Source organism: Malus sylvestris, chromosome 6 (genome assembly GCF_916048215.2).
Source record: "Malus sylvestris chromosome 6, drMalSylv7.2, whole genome shotgun sequence".
Classification (NCBI taxonomy): Eukaryota; Viridiplantae; Streptophyta; class Magnoliopsida; order Rosales; family Rosaceae; genus Malus; species Malus sylvestris.
In genome coordinates, this window is record NC_062265.1 from 27,675,417 (window position 1) to 27,695,170 (window position 19,754).

The 19,754-nt window shown below is 37.8% G+C and overlaps 3 protein-coding genes across 4 annotated transcripts; all 3 read left to right on the top strand.

The window, feature by feature from the left end:
• The first annotated feature begins 5,169 nt into the window (after positions 1-5,169).
• Positions 5,170-8,748, top strand: LOC126627363 (protein ROOT INITIATION DEFECTIVE 3-like). Its single transcript, XM_050296834.1, has 8 exons — positions 5,170-5,464; positions 6,427-6,540; positions 6,642-6,775; positions 6,884-7,028; positions 7,134-7,336; positions 7,601-7,722; positions 7,978-8,189; positions 8,301-8,748. Exons 1-8 carry the CDS (start codon positions 5,237-5,239, stop codon positions 8,544-8,546), a joined length of 1,404 nt encoding a protein of 467 aa, XP_050152791.1. The 5' UTR covers positions 5,170-5,236; the 3' UTR covers positions 8,547-8,748.
• Positions 8,749-10,852: 2,104 nt separating this feature from the next.
• LOC126627366 (argininosuccinate synthase, chloroplastic-like) lies at positions 10,853-13,944 on the top strand. The gene is made up of 9 exons (XM_050296837.1): positions 10,853-10,987; positions 11,069-11,134; positions 11,336-11,465; positions 11,937-11,985; positions 12,106-12,288; positions 12,617-12,691; positions 12,768-12,953; positions 13,074-13,162; positions 13,243-13,944. Exons 2-9 carry the CDS (start codon positions 11,086-11,088, stop codon positions 13,787-13,789), a joined length of 1,308 nt encoding a protein of 435 aa, XP_050152794.1. The 5' UTR covers positions 10,853-10,987; positions 11,069-11,085; the 3' UTR covers positions 13,790-13,944.
• LOC126627364 (argininosuccinate synthase, chloroplastic-like) lies at positions 10,932-19,586 on the top strand. 2 transcript variants are annotated; one of them, XM_050296836.1, is made up of 11 exons: positions 10,932-10,987; positions 16,261-16,338; positions 16,539-16,597; positions 16,724-16,808; positions 16,983-17,124; positions 17,596-17,644; positions 17,765-17,947; positions 18,276-18,350; positions 18,425-18,610; positions 18,734-18,822; positions 18,906-19,586. In XM_050296836.1, exons 2-11 carry the CDS (start codon positions 16,272-16,274, stop codon positions 19,450-19,452), a joined length of 1,482 nt encoding a protein of 493 aa, XP_050152793.1. In that variant the 5' UTR covers positions 10,932-10,987; positions 16,261-16,271; the 3' UTR covers positions 19,453-19,586. The 2 variants fall into 2 exon arrangements, with proteins under 2 accessions (XP_050152793.1, XP_050152792.1); XM_050296835.1 differs by lacking the exon at positions 10,932-10,987 and adding an exon at positions 16,096-16,189.
• The last annotated feature ends 168 nt before the right edge of the window (positions 19,587-19,754 follow it).

Below are 19,754 nucleotides of genomic sequence, written 5' to 3' on the forward strand. Positions count from 1 at the left end.
CGATTCCTTGAATCGAACCTAAACTTAGGGTTAGTGGATGCCCGTGTGATGATTTAAGGATACGGCGCATCACTATTCGTCTAGGTGTCCCAAATGATCATGCCAAAGTGTAATTTCGTGCGCGGTCCCAGAGTTAGGGCCGGCCACATAGTGGCTCTCTATGGAGCGTATGATCGTAGTTTACAAACTGTAACATCCCACATCGCCCAAGGGAGTACATCCTCTAAGCCTTTTATGTATATTCTCATCTCTACCTAGCACGAGACCTTTTAAAAGCTCAATGGCTTCGGGTTCCATCGGAACTTTGAAGTTAAGCGAGTTCACGCAAGAGCAATCCTAAGATGGGTGACCCACTAGGAAGTTCTCATGTAAGTTCCCAGAAACAAAATCGTGAGGGCGTGGTCAGGGCCTAAAGCGGACAATATCGTACTACGGTGGAGTCGAGCTCGGATGTGGTAGAGGCCCAGGCCAGGATGTGACACAAACCATTCGGGATACGCTTCATCTTCTCTAGAATACGCTTTTGGTCATATTCGTAGGAAGTTATGCATAGAAAATCAACTCTGTTTTCTACATAGGTTTCAACATGGTAATTATTATCTCTAATGTCCTTAAAACTCAACAACGTTCTTCCGGAACGTGAAGAATAAAGTGCCTCATCAATTGTCAAAATTGTACCATTAGACAACATTATACATGCCTTACGATATCCATTGATCAGGTTGGATGGGTCTGAGAGGGTTATCAGAGGTGCATTCTTAAGTTTGAAGTTAGTGAAATAGATGTGTTCACGCAAAACGATGTGTGTGGTTGCACTATCTGCCAAACAACTAACTTTCCCACTAATCATACCTAGAATAAAATTTAATTTGAATTGGTCACATGCATAAAAGTTCTAAAAACAAAATTCCATTCAAAATAATTTTATGTATTCAAGGATGGTAATTAATTAAACTTAATATCCAAAAAATAAATCACCAACAAATAATCCAAACATAAAGGAAAATTATCCAAAATTAACCAAAAAACAAGGGGGGTTCAGCCACTAGGTGGAATTCGGCCCCATTGTCTAAATTTCAACTAGAAAAATAGTTTATGTCTAAGATTCTAATCTTCCATAGATGTGGCATCCTTCTAATAGTCAGAAACCTCCATCTTGGTATTCTCCGGTTCGCTCACTTGCACAAAGTTTGATTCAAACTTCTTACGACGAGAATGATATTCAGCTACAACCTTCTGGGGAGCTCGGCAAACACGGGACCAATGGCCCTTTGAACCACAGCTATAGCATATGTCCGCACCCATGGTTTCAAGTGCTTTACCCTTATTCTTGAAGTTGGGGACCTTGGGAGTGAGGTTATGGCGCTTCTGGGCTTTGTTTCCTCGTTTAGATGGGTCGTGGCTCTGTTGACCTTGGTGGGTTTGGCTTCTAGCCACCCCTACCATGCCTCTTTTGGCGTGTTTTGGGCGTTGGTTCGTGCTATAGTGTGCTTTAGGCACAGTGGTTGCCCTAGTAGGTCGAGCTTGATGATTTTTTATCAACAGATTCAGTTTTTCAGCGAGAAATAAAATAGAGATCAAATCCAAACACTTAGTGAACTTCTGAGCTCTATATTGTTACTGCAGGACAATATTAGTAGCAGAGAAGGTCAAATAGGTTTTCTTCAGGAGATCCTCTTCGGTCAAAGTTTCATTACAAAACTTGAGAAGTGATTAGATTCGACAAACTTCAAAATTATATTCATTCACAGACTTAAAGTCTTGGAAGTGCAAATGTTGCCAGTCATGTTTTGCTTCAGGCAAGAAGATATCATTTTGGTAATAAAAACGATCAACCAAAGCGACCCATAGTGCTCATGGATCCTCCTCAGCAAGGTACTCGGTTTGCAATGCGTCATGAATATGTCTTCAGATGAATATCATGGCAGTGGCTTTCTCAGCTTCGCCAATCACAGAAATATGAAGCTTCACATCTTGGACTCACTTGAGGTAGTTCCTTCCAGAGACCTCCAAAGTGATGAAGTTGAGTTTGTTCAAATTCCAGATGTTCCTATCACAGAATAAAGGACAAAATGTGATTAGTGTAATGGAGAAAAAATCAATTCATTCACATAGGAGTAGAACATTCATGTTCTAATAGACATGTATTGGTTAAAATTCACATGAAAAACTTCGGGTTTTCATGGATGATGTTTTTAAGGAAAACTTCAGGTTTTCAAACAAGGCATGTTTTTAGAAACTTCAGGTATCTAAATAATTATGAACTTCAAGTTCATATGTTCCTGCAAACAAACGCAAATATATATATACAGAAATATGAAACAAGAAAATATGCAAATAGAACTTCAAGTCTATAATTATAATTGAATTAATTATTTGGGCTTCGGGCCAAATTTAAAGTGTGGGTGAAAAAATATAAAACCCATTGGGTTGGGTTTTCACCAAAGGCCAAAGGGCTGGTGATGTGGGTCAAGGCTTCTAGGCACAAGCATGCCCAATAACAACGGTGATGTGCAAATGGACCAAAAAAAGGAATTCGAGGCCCGTTTGGGCTCGGGTTGGATCTTCAAGCCACCCCAACGGCACTGGGTGTGGGGATCTGCAGGGGATGGTTAATAACGTCGCTTCAGGCAATGTTCCATGGTCGGTGAAAACCTTTGGTTCATTAGAAAACCAAAATTGGACGATGGAGGTTGAATCTCAACGTCGGAGGGTGAAAACCGAAGGGATTCGAGTGAATCCGATTAAAAAAAAACTCACGAAATTCTTCTGAAATTTCGAAGATCGTTGGTGAAAATGTTGAGTTTTGTCCAAATCACACGACTGCCAGTCGTGTTTCGTCGAAAAAATCGACAATATGGGGACCTAGGCTTCGGGCCGAGGGTTCCAGGTTGGGACAATGGTGCCTCAAACTCACCGTTTCAATTCTGGGCTTGTTGCCTTGAGGGCCGTGGCTGGGTTGGCTCGCCAAGCCGATGCAGGTTGTTGGCCTGGTGCTGGTGACTTGCACAGTTCAAGTCATGGGTTCGAAGAACCCTAATAGTTTTTTATTGTTTATTTATTTATTTATTTTAATTAAGTCAAGGCATATATAATTTAATGAATGAACAAATATTTGATGCAATTCATGACAATATCAAATTCACATAATTCAATAATTATGGATATAATGCATACACAATTTATGTAAAATCTAAATTTCGAAAAACGTAAAGTTTGATCATGCATTATGGTGAATGTTCATGCTATCAAGGTTGTAAAAATATCGAGATAAAAACCGTTGTTTTGGAAAAACCTGATTGCGTGATGATATGGATGAACTGGTTTGATGCAGAAAAAGCTTCCACGTCAAATTCCTAAGCACAGCGGTAGGAGCATGTTGATAACGTATTGTGACCTATTTTATCTGACAAGAGGAAGGGGGCCGGCGGTAAAGAGAGAAGAGAGATATATGTTTGTAGAATTGTGTAGAGGAAATGTGTGTGTTATTCCCCTTATTTGTAGTAATAAGAGGGAGAAGAAATTCTTCATCCCAAAGAATACAAGTTCATATAGGAAAAAATAACTAGAATCAAATCTAATATAAGATTTACACAATCACACTTAAACTAAAAAGTTTATAACACAAACCAATTTACAACCCTATTAGTAAGTTTTGGAACCCATTGGATCAGAAGTTTCTCAAAATCAAGATTTGCTTGACCTACCCGTTTACGTATATATCTAAAGCATTTTCTGACTGGAAAAATTATCTGGGGGATCATTGGTTAGAACTTTTGAGGAGTCCTAGTTGTTTGGAGTTAAGTAGGCTAAATAAAGACATACAACCTCGACAACAAATTCTGCCGAAATGCGATTCTAAAATATATGCTAATGTGGGATATATTCATTTTTTATTCTCTCAAAGACAAAGTTGATGAAATCTTACGTTCAAATTTCTTATCTCATTTGCTCTAAATTACTCATAGATTTGAACTTTAGCTTATGAATTAATTGAATTACATAACGTTAACTAACGTTTTCATAAGATAAATTTTTTGATTAAGTATTCGGTAAAATTTAAACAAAATTGTAACCGAAAAAAAACATATTTGGTCAAAAGTTGTCCAATTTCAAACATGGTAACCAATTTATGTTATTGGTTGTTAGTCGTCAGCCATAATAAAAAATATATTGCTATTCATCAATTTTTTTTTACTTTCCACACATTTGTTCATTTTTTACAATTGATCTTATTTAATTCGTTCGATTCGACGGTCGAAAATTAAAAAGAATGTATGAAAAATTAAAATAGTTGTGTTAATAGCACTATCCAATAAAAATGGTAGGAGTTTTGATTGTTCGTGTGGATCTCACTTTTAGTCTATAATAATATTTTTTTTCAAACCTAAACATCGACATTAAGTCAAAAAATCATTTTTCTTCACCAAGGGACCACTTCAGTAATTGCGTTGACGTGTCTCCCCTTTATTAGGCATAGCTACCAAATCATTTATTTGCATGTCAAACACTTGGATAACACATACCCGTTCACGAGAAAAATCATAGGATGCCACTGCAGTGACAATATTTAAACCCAATAATGCATAGTCACGTGGAAAATCTATAACACATAGCAGTAGTTAATTGGCTCCGGATACGTCATTGTGATATTCACACGAGTAAATTTTTAGTGTACTTGCAAGTGGCCGTTTACTAAAGTAATGAAAATGTGTTGTGCTCTTACATGATGACGTGAGTTCGAACCCCGTCAGTGACTAATTTAATATTTAACTTACTAACGCTATCGTTTCACTCAAAAAAAAAAATTTAGTGTACTCAGAACACTATCACGTGATATTACTATTTCCACTTAAATTATAAAATGTGTATATATTTGTTTGTTTATTATAATATATCTTAAAATTGATACATATTAATTATTTTGTCAACTCATATCATATTATAACATCTAAAATAATGATGTTACATAGTTATGTTTTTGGTACACTAAAAAAATTCTCTATTCAATTCAAGCATCAAAAGGGCTAGAACGAGCATTACAATCAAAAGGTACAAAAATCCCCAACTAGATTTTTCTTTTCCACGTTTTTACGTGCCATGCGTCACTAGTTCCATGCATGCCCACAGACTAAAGCCCTTTTACATGCAATGTGCCTCAAATAATCACAAACTCTCTATAAAACTCGACATCTCTCTTTGCAAATTCAAAACAGAGAGAGAGAGAAAGAGAGAGATGGGAAGTGGTGGCGGTGAGGCGGTGGTTGTGTGCAGTGACAAGAGGATGGGAACAGGGATAACTATATGGAACATAGACACAGGGGATCGACTCCTTCACATACCAACCTGCGCTTCTCCCGCTCTTGGTCTTGTGTGCTTGAGAAACCAGTTCCTTGTAGCTGCTCAGATTCACAAACCTGGCTCCGTTGGCGGCGGCGTCATCTCTATGTGGAAGTTGAACAAGGTAATTCTCGGAACTTTTGGACTCAATTTCAACCATAGGAATTTGTTTAATTTCAATTGTCTTGTACTAGAATAGAAAATGTGAAATGATTTCCGTACACTATTTTTCTTCCCCACACACCTTTGCGGCCATTGGATTTGGATTGAGTAAATCAAAGGAGAATCGAGGGATATGAATAAATAAAGGTATGCAGAAGGAGAAAATAAGTGTCTGAAAGTATTTTTCCTCGGAAATTTGATTGTCTTCTCCTGTAAATTGGTATGTAAATTTGATTTTCATGTATGCTTACATGGATTTGAGGTTTAAATTGGGAAAACGCAAATTTTTTTGTATCTCAAATGGGTTATTTTATTTTCTTGTATATTGTTTTGTTTGAATTATTATTAGCACTCTAAAAGAGTAATCTGGCACTCTAAAAGAATCTTTCTAACATCCAACTCCAAAATGGTCATTTTGCACTCCTTCCCCATAAAACATAAGGGGGAAATTGACATTGATGATGGATCCGTGCAGGATGACATGTTTGAAGTGCTAATATGGTTCTGTAGTTTAACCATGGGGTTTCAGAATCGCAATTGTCTCTGTTCATTATGTGTAAATGTAGGCCTAATGACGATTAGACACTCGAAAATATGCCTGAAAGAGAGCAAATTGATTAGAATGGATTATATGGTCTAGTTAAGGTTTGCTACTGCTCACCTCTAAAGCCCAAAATCACATTGGACACAAATTCATATTTGTATTTAATCTTACGTTCTGTGTAGTTTGACAAACTATTTAACTGGAGGTGCTGATCAAAAGAATATCCAAGGTTTTGTGCAAACATCGGTAGCTTAATATGTGGTTGAACCGCAAGAATGATCGATGATTACATATTCTTTGTGTGAACGATATGGTTATTGGTGCAATAGCACTTTCTTATGCATATCATATTTGGTTTGTTGTATGCAACATTTTCGCAGCCTCAGAAGCCTATTCAGAGCTACCCGCTGGAGGCAATTGGGCCACTTTCTTGCACAAAGGATGGTGTATATCTTGCAGGTGGCGCTCTTTCTGGAAACACTTACCTTTGGGAGGTTTGTAATAACTGCCACCAATTCCTCTGCTTTTTTTATTTTTTTTCGGAAAGTCGATAATGTTGGGTCCTGAATCCTGATTACAATGAAGTGATATGTAGGTTACTAACGGAAAATTGCTCAAAACTTGGCATGGTCATGACAAATCTTTGAGCTGTATGTTGTTTTCCGATGATGGTTCTCTTCTTGTTTCTGGTTCAGATGATGGGATGATATGTGTGTGGAACTTGATTAGGTAAATGACTAAACTTTAGACTTGTCCTCATCTCTTTTTAGATGCTAGAAAAATTTTCAGATAACAAGAATTTAAACGGGTGCTATTTCTTAATCATTTTGATGGCAGTTTGCTGGACGTGGAAAATGTTGAAAGCTTTCCGTCACCATTACATTATTCAATGGAGCATAAATCATCTATAACCGGCCTGTTAACTACATCAGGCATCTCAAGTCCAGTGTTAATATCAAGCTCACTTGATGGCTCATACAAGGTCACGAAACTCGTTTTAGTTCATGCTCCCGAAAATTGTATCCTTTGATTGATTATCTTCTTACTGAAAACAAATTGTTCTTTTGATTAATATATCTGCTGTTAGGTTTGGGATCTAGTCTTGGGAAACCTCATGCATACTCAAGTTTATCCACTAGGGATAACTGCAGTTGCTCTTCACCCAACGAAGCAGTTAATTTTCTCCGGAAGTATAGACGGAAGCATTTTTGTGAACAAACTTGAAATCGGACTGGTAGAGGATTATTTGGTTGGTGCTGAAGATCATTCACCGGTGCTAAAAGAACACAAGTAATGCAATGGTCTTTCAAGTTATTTCTTTAGATCATTGGAGATAAACGTCTCCTTTTCTCAACGAAATCTTTTCTGTTATATTTCATTTCTGTTTCAGCGTCGTATCAATGTAGTTGTAAGTTGCAACCTAGATTCTCTCTTTTTTTTCTCGTTTCGAATCTGAGAAAAAAAATTAAATACCACTAGGTTCTATCAAAAGAATAGTTATTCAGTTGTGTTGTTCCATATTATAGTCTGCTTACATACCTATAATCCCTGCAGTGGATCTGTTACCGCATTAACCTTCAGCAAATCGGGTCTGATATCCGCATCTGAGGACTGCACCATCTGCATTTGGGATATCACCAGTTGTGAAATCATCCGAAGATTCAACCATCAGAAAGGTAACCATCGCCGATGGTCTTCTTTTCTTTTGATTTTTTGTTTTTAGTTCTTTTTCTTGTGAGGGTTGAGTCCGCTAACTTTTATTTTTCGTGGTATATTAGATTACCGTTGAGAGGCATGCATAAATGTCATAGTCCGCGAGTCTGCACTGGCGTTTCATAGTCCTGTCATATGCATTCACATTGTTTTAAAATACAAATTATACAATGTAGAGTTTTATATGGTCATGATTGTTGTTCTCTTCTATTTTACAGGGCCTGTGACTAATCTGGCAGTGATTCCACAGTCCTCGTTGCTTCCAGTGTCAAACCATCGTAAACTTTCTAATGCACTTGGTGTTTCCATCCTCGACAAGTATCCGCAACCTGCAAACTCATCGGAGGAGAAAATCACTCTTTTTCCATCATGCCAACCCTCCGTGAATTTCCAAACCTCGGATTCATGCCAACAAATATATGACATGAAGGTCTATCTCTCTCTTATTTGCACGTAGGACGAGTTAGCTAGTAATGTTGTGTGCTAAATGCCTAAGCTCCGATCAAGATGCAATTTAATTTTTGTTGTGAAATTTGGGCAGAAAGGGGGCACTGTTGCAGCAATGGAGATGAAATTGGAAACATGTCTAGAGGACCGAATGAGGGCGACAAAAATGGCAAAGCATGTGATGGAGATGAACAGGCATTTGCAATCACGTTTGCTAGACTTGATGGAGAGCAGATTGTCGCAGCCCAAGTCTAGCGAAATCGATTCACCTTCGATGAAAAAGAGCAAGACTGTCATGCTTGAAAACCCCCCATTGCAGCAGGAGGAGGAGCAGCCATAAATCTGCAACTCATCTGTGTTCCCATGTGTTTATTTATTTTGTCAACCAGTATAAGGTTAACGTTATTAAGATTACCAGCTTAGCAGAACTGTTTCTTTCTTGTTGTATTCGTTTTTTACTATTAGTTATGGCTGTGCTATAGTCAACTAGCAATTCCGTCGTTTGAGGTTCAGTTATCATGAATGGCGAGTTCAATACTTAATTTGTGATCGAAGGCACCCTTAATTAAACAACTCGTACTTCTTCCGCCTAACTGAGTCAAACAAATCAGGTTTTTCCCTTGCTTCGGTTCCAGCCACTTCAAACTCTTCAGTCAGCTCTTGCCTTTTCAATTACTTTTATCATATGAATATTTCTGATTTTTAGAATTTTAACCACTTAAAGGGGACTCGAACATTGCTTAAAAGGCCTCTAGACGATAGTGAATTGCTTCAAGGGAGCTTCAAGCGTGAGAAAAGACTCTGCATTGCTCGAGCGAGGTTTCGGGTAGGCTTGCCAAACGGATTGTGTATGTCGTGTTCGTTTTGTTTTCGTGTCAAATTCGTTATTAAACGGATCTTGTCATGTTAAATCCGTTATTTAACAGGCTCTTAACGGGTAATGGCCTGACCTGTTACGAGGTGACTCAAAACCTGATATTTTCTTGTTGTTTTATATCGGATTAACTGGTCGTGCAATAATTTTCCAAGCCAATGGGTAGACATGGAAACAGGTTGTATTTGCCGTATTCGTGTCAAACACATTATTTTAACATATCGTGTCGTGTTAAACTTATTTAATGTGTTGACCTGATAACGATCCAACACATTAGCAAGTTGATCTGAAACATATTATTTTTGTGTCGCGTTATAGAGTCATGCAAGAATTTGTCAAGCCTAGTTTTAAGTGGCTATATTTCTAAATAGAGATAGTTTTTTCACACATGTTTATTTTTATCTCTCAATACTTCTTTGATTTATTGAAGTTAATGGTCAAAAGTAAATATACAGGAATAGAAGCCACTTAGTATTACGATCTAGCAGTATTCCTCTTCACTTGTAAGTAAGAGATTTTAGGTTCGATTCTCGCCAAAGACAATTTTGAAACACATTATTATGGCTAACTCATTGTTCGGCTTTTCCGACTCTCCTCCTGCCCCTTTAGTGTAGATAATAATATCGTTTCAGGTTATTCTCGCTGAATTATAACTACTCCATTATATGGCTTGAACTAAAAGCCTAACCGCAATTTTTCTTAATATCAAAATATATTTTTACTAGCACATTATTGTTAGTTCATTGTGAAGCTAAGTTTATCCCCTTTCCCTTAAACCAACTCCAACCCTTAGAGTAAGTCCTAAATTTTCCATTGTATTCCCCCATTTCATTCCAAACCTTTTTCTAAAATTGGGTTAAGTGTTAGAACCTAAAAAAAATCCAAATTACTAGCCAAGATTTAGCCCAAAATTACCCGTGGAGCCAACATGTGAGAGTGGAAAACTTGATGTGAAGCCAAAACGCCCAAAAACCACACTTAGACGTGCCAAATGTGCCAGCCGCAGCACCAGCAAGACCCCACCCATGTGGGCATGTCCCCCGCGTGTCGCCCAACAACTAGTTTTTGTGATCCAACGGCCACATTAAATGGGATGTTGGTTGATCTAATAATCCACATTCAATTTTTTATTTATTTACATATTTATTGAATTAAACGGCTGAGATCGAATATAATCAAATCTAATGGTAAAAAAAAAATCTAACTGGCCAAATTTAAATCCAACGGCTCAAATAATTAAAAAATTTTATTTAACTCAAAATTCATCCAAATTTAGTGGTTTTCAATATTTATCTAAATTTAAATATTTTTAGGTTAAAATGTTCATAAAATTAATTTAAAATAGTCTACATAATTTTTTTTAAAAGTTAATTTTTTAAAAAATAGCATAAATTCATTTTTTAATCATCTGGGGCTAAAATTTTAGGCCATGAGAGTTGGAGCAAAAAAAAACTACTTCTGGGTTAAAATCCAAAATTTTTTGAACTAAAAATTTTAAATTTTACTCCAAGGATTAGAGATGGTCGTAGTATAGATAAATGTCGTTCAAAAGAAAAAAAAAATTCCACTAAAGAAGAAAACAATAAGTCAATATATTCATTACGATCCAGAAAAATGAGGTCAAAATACACACGTGTAGGAAAAGAAAATAAAAAACAGAATCTTCTCTGCTGCTAACGCAGTCTAGTGGTGGGTGGGTATTTTGGTCAGAGTATAAAGAAACATCGTATTGGTTAATCTTTTCCAATTTTTTTTTTTTTTTTGGTATAAACCTCTACAATAAAACCCTAAACCGAGAGACGCTCACAGACAGAGAGCTACTCAAAGTCTCAAACTACACAACCACCGTGTGTTCGCTCGCCACTCCTCACCATCCGCCGTTGTCGCCGCCGCTAACCTCCGATCACGTAAGCTTCCCTTCTTCTTCTTCTTCTTCTTCCTCAGCAAATTCTACTCTTCTTCTCCGTTTAATTTCTATTTGATCTCAGCCGCCGCCACCGTGGCCATGTCCGCCTGCTCCGCCGCCAACCTCACTTTTCACGATCCCGAAAGAGGTACATTTTCACTTTCCTGCACTGACGCTGATTAAATTCGAGAATAAAATTTAATTTTTCTGGATTTAGAACAATTTGAGGAGAAATGAGCAGTACCCAGACACTTAAATGCCGAATTTTGATGCAGAAATAGTTGGATTACAATTTCGGGTTATATTCTGATATCATTGTGTATAATTTTTTTTGTTGTTGTATGAGCAGAATCATGTCCATACCATGAGACAGAAGTCTCCGGATCCACGAAGGAAAGAGGGTTGCGTGGCAAATTGAATAAGGTTGTCCTGGCCTATAGTGGTGGCTTAGACACATCAGTCATTGTTCCGTGGTTAAGGTATGCCCCATTTTTTTTCTTCCCTGAAAAGGCCTTCAAGTGTATATGTCTCATGAGAGTATTAAACTCATCATGTTTGGATTCAAATATTGAAAGTTCTAGACTTTTGTTGAGGAACAATAACTTTCATGCATTAGAGCCATGATTTGCACCCATATCCAGATTCCAATAGGTTTTGAGATACTTTGATTGTTGTCTTGTCATACTCTGTGACGGAATCGTTGAGATAATTGCTTTGGACTGCAACTGATAAGGACCAAACATAACGACGTCTGATTAAAGATTACTGGAATTCCATTTGGATAGTTCTAGTTCTCCTGTGTGCTGCATGCATCCTCATTTATGTATTCCAGGCACCATTTCCCTAACTCAATGCTAATGCATATTGATGCATTCTACACGGTTGATATACGACCTTTAAATTCTGATTGTTAACTTTGTCGTTATTGTTTGATACTTTTTTACTTGCAGGGAGAACTATGGTTGTGATGTTGTTTGCTTCACAGCCAATGTTGGTCAAGTAAGTTAGAAGTAGCAACATCTACTTAAAAGTCAAAAGTTTCTTGTTTCATGCTAAGTACTTTAAGATAGTCATTATTGGTTTGACTTGCGTGGTTGCTACCTTATTCCAAATCATTAGGGTATAAAAGAATTGGATGGTCTGGAAAAGAAGGCCAAGGCCAGTGGGGCTTCTCAGTTAGTGGTGCAGGATCTAAAGGAGGAGTTTGTAAAGGACTACATATTCCCTTGCTTGCGGGCAGGTGCAATATATGAGAGGAAATACTTGCTGGGGACTTCAATGGCCCGCCCTCTTATTGCTAAGGTGATCTCTCAGTTTGATTTTTGGAATGCTCTATTTGTTATAAATTCATTATCTCTGTAGATTGATACATCCACGGTCAAGACAAATGTAAAGAAAAAGGTACTACCTTTTGAGTTTCTTGTGAAATGCTTGTGCTCTTCTGAGGTCTATTCTCTCCGGTTGGTTTCTGATAGATCTGCGTATAGCTCCGTAGCAGCTCAATTTGAGAATTTTTACCACGTCAATGTCATGATAAATCTATTACTGTTCTCATTAGACCAAATAATATAACTATTACTTCATACAGTGACATTTTTTGGGGACAAATTTCGTACAAATGATGAAACAGGCCATGGTTGATGTTGCGAAAGAAGTTGGAGCTGATGCTGTAGCTCATGGATGCACCGGGAAAGGAAATGATCAGGCATGCCTTCCAATTCAAAGCGTTTAATATTACAACTCATGTACTCCTTCTGACACAATCTCTCTTGTCTGTTTAGGTTCGCTTTGAGCTGACGTTTTTCGCTCTCAATCCCAAACTAAATGTTGTGGCTCCTTGGAGGGAGTGGGATATTACAGGCAGAGAAGATGCTATTGAATACGCTAAGAAACATAATGTGCCTGTCCCAGTGACAAAGAAATCCATATACAGCAGAGACGGCAATTTATGGCACCTTAGTCATGAGGTAAAGTCTTACAACTCTTTTTTGTCTGGAAAATTGCCAACTTTTCATATGAAATCTTTCTGATTGAGCTCTAAAATTATCTCTTGCCGTTTGTCTTCCTGATGATGGAATTGATCAAAGGGTGACATTTTGGAGGACCCGGAGAATGAGCCTAAGAAGGATATGTTCATGTTAACAGTCGATCCAGAAGATGCACCAAATGAACCTGAGTAAGTTCCACCTGATATGTGTTTTAGCTCTTACTGTGTACGCTGAGTACGTTTCTAACCCATGCTCTCGTTTCCTATAGGTATGTAGAAATCGGAATTGTTTCAGGAATTCCGGTTTCAGTCGATGGGAAAGAGCTTTCACCGGCCTCTCTACTTGATCATCTAAATCAGATTGGTGGAAAACACGGAATTGGCCGTGTGGACATGGTTGAAAACCGGCTAGTTGGCATGAAGAGCCGTGGAGTCTATGAAACTCCCGGAGGCACCATCCTCTTCACTGCTGCACGAGAGCTTGAGTCTTTAACACTGGACCGAGAAACAATGCAAGTTAAAGACTCATTAGCCCTCAAGTACGCGGAGCTGGTGTACGCAGGCAGGTGGTTCGACCCACTTCGCGAGTCATTGGATTCGTTCATGAAGGAAATCTCTAAAACAACCACCGGATCAGTAACTCTGAAGCTGTACAAGGGTTCGGTTACTGTGACGAGCCGGAAGAGCCCATACAGCCTGTACAGGCAGGACATCTCGTCGTTCGAGAGCGGGGATATATATGATCAAGCTGATGCTGCTGGGTTCATTAGGCTGTATGGCCTTCCCATTAGGGTTCGAGCAATGCTCGACGCTTGAAGGGCGAGTCTTCAATGGCTATGTTAGTTTTTGTTTGTAATGTTATGTTAGCCAGTTGTTTTAGACAAGAATTTAAGTGTGGTTCAACTTCCAATTGTTTTTTTTTTAATAAACAGAAAACGAGTAATTATATAAAGGCTTTAATTTGTGAGTAATTGTTGATAGTAATTTTACTTATTTATTAAATTGACAAATGGAAATTATTATAAAATTGTAATAAAAATAAAACTAGGGGACATTAAGATTTTAAAAGGCGCTAGTCGGTCGGGCGGAAGGTGGGGGCCTATTGCCTAGGCATCTAGACGTGCACCTAGATTATTTTTTTAATTATTTGTAATTGAATTTATTATGTTCTACTTATACTAAAAATACATGAATGTATTGGAATACTTGACATAAATTATAAAGTACTAGAACATATTCAAAACATAGGAAACAAGCATGTAATTACTGTTCATTCAAGTATACAACAAGTTTCATATAATTTATTGAAAAAATAAAATTCAAGTCATTTATTATCAATTTAAGTGAAAATCGTGACCTCAGCGGGCGCCTTGGCAAGTCTAGGTGTCCTTTCTTATTTTTTAAATGCCTAAGAATTAATTGTGGCGGTGGTCAGTTGCCTAACCCCTAAGTAGCGCTAGGTGGAGACTTTTATAACACTAGAAGACATAAATCAGACAACAAAAAAGTATATAACTCACAATTTTAATCAATCGTTCAAGTCACTTTATCAAATATTGACCACACGAAATATATAGGAATAGAAGCCACTTATTACAGTCTAGTAGTATATCTCTTCACAGTGGCGGAGCCACATGGAGACTAGGGTAGTCCAGGGCCCATCCTGGAAATAAATTTATATCGATTATGTAGTAATTTTTGCAATAATGTGCATGTGGTGTGTTGGTATGTCAAGTTTTAAAGGTTTCATTACGTCCTGGGGTCAACGCCTGCTAACGGAAAGCTACTTTTTGGTTTTTTTTTACCAATTACCATATATAACTACCCTTTTGCTAACATTCTGATTTCTTTTAAACCAATTATTTTGTTGTTAGTTCATATAAAACAAGGTATGTATATTCGGGAGGAAGATTGAATGATATTAAAAAAAAAGTATCGTAATAATAGCTTATTTTTTTGTTAGTTCATATAAAATAAGGTATATATATTCGAGAGGAGGATTCAATAATATTAAAAGAAAAATATCGTAATAATAGTTTGAGCTAGTTATAACGTTATTATCAATGTTGCGTTAGATGTCAACACATGTTCTATTTACTATGATATCTCTAAATACTAATTTTTCCATACAAATTTTAAAGCTCCATCACTCTTGTTTGATTCAAATTTTCCATGATATTACTAATTTTTTTTTCTAATTTCTTTCATTAGTTTAAAGGCCCCTCTTGACATGAATTTCTGGCTCCACCACTGCCTCTTCACTTGTAAATGAGAGGTCTTATGTTCGATTCTCGCCAAAGACAAATTTGAACCACATTATTATGGCTAACCCATTATTCGACTTATTAGACTCCCTCGCTTTCTTACTATGGATAATATCGTTTCTAGTTTATTCTCGTTGAATATAACCAGTCCAATATATGGCTTGAACTAAATTCCTAACCTCAATTTTTCATTAGGCCACTTAGCACTACATTTTAGTAGTATTCCTCATCACTTGTAAGTGAAAGGTCTTAGGTTCAATTTTCGCCAAAGACGAATTTGAACCACATTATTGCTAGTCTATTGTGAGGCCATGTCCACCATTGGTTTTATGATGAAACCTCAAATTTTCTTCATGGTATCAGAGCAGGCTCTCCAACCTGTGAAGCCAAATGGCCACACGCGCTCCACGTCACCCTGTCCTGTTGTCCACGTGTTCGGCATAAAAATTCGTCACGCGTGAGGGGGCATGTTGAGAATGAGTCCCACACTAATAAGAGGATGAACTTTGCATGAGCTTATAAGTAAATTGAGTTACTCCTTATATGCTAATTGATTTTATGGTCGAATCTTAACTTTCTTCATGATAGATAATATTTTTTTTGTCAAAGAAAAAAAAATTCAATAGAGAAGAAAATAATAAGTCAGTACGCTCACAACGATCCAGAAAAATGAGGTCAATATACACACGTGTAGGAAGAGAAAATAAAAAATAGAATCTTTTATGCTGCAAACGCAGCCTTTTGGTGGGCGGGGTATTTTAGTCAGAGTATAAAAAACATCGTATTGGTTAATCTTTTCCAATTTTTAATTATTTTTGGTATAAACCTCTACAATAAAACCCTAAACCGAGAGACGCTCACACACACAGAGCTACTCAAACTACAAAACCACCGTCTGCCGTTCGCCACTCCTCACCATCGGCCGTTGTCGCCGCCGCTAACCTCCGATCACGTAAGTTTACCTTCTTCTTACTCCTGAGCAATTCTACTCTTCTTCTCCGTTTAACTTCTATTTGATCTCAGCCGCCGCCACCATGGCCCAATTGAAGTCCATGTCCGCCTGCTCCGCCGCCAATCTCACTTTTCACGCTCCCAAAAGAGGTACATTTTCACTTTCCTGTAGCGAGGCTGATTAAATTCGAGAACAAAATTTAAATTTTTCTGGATTTAGACAATTTGAGGAGAAATGAGCAGTACCCAGATACTTAAATGCTTAAAATTTGATGGAGAAATAGTTGGATTACAATTTGGTGCTGTATTGTGATATCAATGTGTATAATTTGTTTTTGTTGCATGAGCAGAATCATATACATTTCATGGCAGAGTTTGTTGTCCGGGGAGGTTATCTTCGTTTCAAGAGGTAGCTATACCGATATCCATAATGCATTGTGTACATCAATTTTCCCTTTCCTTATAATATACTGTAGTTACTAATTTGTAGTTCTCTCGTTTGCTAATTGGGGTTGTTCTAAATCTGTTTCTGCAGTTGGGGGCAAGAAAGAGTGAGCTTCAGGGGACTGCATTTGCAGTTACGAGTGGCAATGGAAGTGTAAGAGCTCATAACAAGCAAGGTGCGGTTGCCTAATCAGAGGTTCTTTCACATGAACGTTAGATAGTTAGAGAGATAAATGAGCTATTGAGATGCCTATATATCATATTTAATTTTTTAAGTTCACTCATTCATTCGTTCTGTAATGTATTCAGTGTTAGATGCCAATCTGATCTTTACCTTCATTTGTATGCAGCTATTAGAGCAGCGCTACCCACTTACAATGAGACAGAAGCATCTGGATCCACGAAGGAAAGAGGGTTGCGTGGCAAATTGAATAAGGTTGTCCTGGCCTATAGTGGTGGCTTAGACACATCAGTCATTGTTCCGTGGTTAAGGTATGCCCCATTTTTTTTCTTCCCTGAAAAGGCCTTCAAGTGCATATGTCTCATGAGAGTATTAAACTCATCATGTTTGGTTTCAAATATTGAAAGTTATAGACTTTTGTTGAGGAACAATAACTTTCATGCATTAGAGGCATGATTTGCACCCATATCCAGATTTCAATAGGTTTTGAGATACTTTGATTGTTGTATTGTCATACTCTGTGACGGAATTGTTGAGATAATTGCTTTGGACTGCAACTGATAAGGACCAAACATAACTACGTCTGATTAAACATGACTGGAATTCCATTTGGATAGTTCTAGTTCTCCTGTGTGCTGCATGCATACTCATTTATGTATTCCAGGCACCATTTCCCTAACTCAATGCTAATGCATATTGATGCATTCTACACAGTTGATATACGATATTTTAATTCTGATTGTTAACTTTGTCGTTATTGTTTGATACTTTTTTACTTGCAGGGAGAACTATGGTTGTGATGTTGTTTGCTTCACGGCCGATGTTGGTCAAGTAAGTTAGAAGTAGCAACATCTACTTCAAAGTCAAAAGTTTCTTGTTTCATGCTATGTACTTTAAGATAGTCATTATTGGTTTGACTTGCGTGGTTGTTGCCTTATTCCAAATCATTAGGGTATAAAAGAATTGGATGGTCTGGAAAAGAAGGCCAAGGCCAGTGGGGCTTCTCAATTAGTAGTGCATGATCTAAAGGAGGAGTTTGTAAAGGACTACATATTCCCTTGCTTGCGGGCAGGTGCAATATATGAGAGGAAATACTTGCTGGGGACTTCAATGGCCCGCCCCGTTATTGCTAAGGTGATCTCTCAGTTTGATTTTCGGAATGCTCTGTTAGTTATAAATTCATTACCTCTGTAGATTGATACATCCACTGTCAAGACAAATGTAAAGAAAAAGGTACTACCTTTTGAATTTCTTGTGAAATGCTTATGCTCTTCTGAGGTCTATTCTCTCTGGTTGGTTTCTAATAGATCTGTGTATAGCTCCTTAGCAGCTCAATTTGAGAATTTTTACCACGTCAATGTCATGATAAATCTATTACTGTTCTCATTAGACCAAATAATATAACTATTACTTCATACAGTGACATTTTTTGGGGACAAATTTCGTACAAATGATGAAACAGGCCATGGTTGATGTTGCGAAAGAAGTTGGAGCGGATGCTGTAGCTCATGGATGCACCGGGAAAGGAAATGATCAGGCATGCCTTCCAATTCAAAGCGTTTAATATTACAACAACTCATGTACTCCTGACACAATCTCTCGTCTGTTTAGGTTCGCTTTGAGCTGACGTTTTTCGCTCTCAATCCCAAACTAAATGTTGTGGCTCCTTGGAGGGAGTGGGATATTACAGGCAGAGAAGATGCTATTGAATACGCTAAGAAACATAATGTGCCTGTCCCAGTGACAAAGAAGTCCATATACAGCAGAGATGGCAATTTATGGCACCTTAGTCATGAGGTAAAGTCTTTACAACTCTCTTTTTTGTCCAGAAAATTTCCTACTTTTCATATGAAATATTTCTGATTGAGCTCTAAAATTCTCTCTTGTCGTTTGTCTATATGATGATGGAACTGATCAAAGGGTGACATTTTGGAAGACCCGGAGAATGAGCCTAAGAAGGATATGTTCATGTTAACAGTCGATCCAGAAGATGCACCAAATGAACCAGAGTAAGTTCCACCTGATCATATGTGTCTTAGCTCTTACTGTGTGCGCTGAGTACGTTTCTAACCCATGCTCTCGTTTCCTATAGGTACGTAGAAATCGGAATTGTTTCAGGAATTCCGGTTTCAGTCAATAGGAAAGAGCTTTCACCGGCCTCTCTACTTGATCATCTAAATCAGATTGGTGGAAAACACGGAATTGGCCGTGTGGACATGGTTGAAAACCGGCTAGTTGGCATGAAGAGCCGTGGAGTCTATGAAACTCCCGGGGGCACCATCCTCTTCGCTGCTGCACGAGAGCTTGAGTCTTTAACACTGGACCGAGAAACAATGCAAGTTAAAGACTCGTTAGCCCTCAAGTACGCGGAGCTGGTATACGCAGGAAGGTGGTTCGACCCACTTCGCGAGTCATTGGATTCGTTCATGGAGGAAATCTCGAAAACAACCACTGGATCAGTAACTCTGAAGCTGTACAAGGGTTCGGTCACTGTGACGAGCCGGAAGAGCCCTTACAGCCTGTACAGGCAGGACATCTCGTCGTTCGAGAGCGGGGATATATATGATCAAGCTGATGCTGCTGGGTTTATTAGGCTGTATGGCCTTCCCATTAGGGTTCGAGCAATGCTCGACGCTTGAAGGGCGAATCTTCAATGGCTATGTAAGTTTTTGCTTGTAATGTTATGTTAGCCAGTTGTTTTAAACAAGAATTTAATCGTGGTTCAACTTCTAATTGTTTCTTTTAATAAAGAGAAAGCGAGTAATTATATAAAGGCCTTAATCGTGTTTTAAACAAGAATTTTACTTATTTGTTAAATTCACAAATGGAATTTATTATAAATTTGTAAAAAAAAAAAAAACTAGGAGACATAAGGTTCTAAAAGGCACCAATCATGCGGAGGGTAGGGAGGGACCTAACGCTTAGGCATCTAGACAGGGAC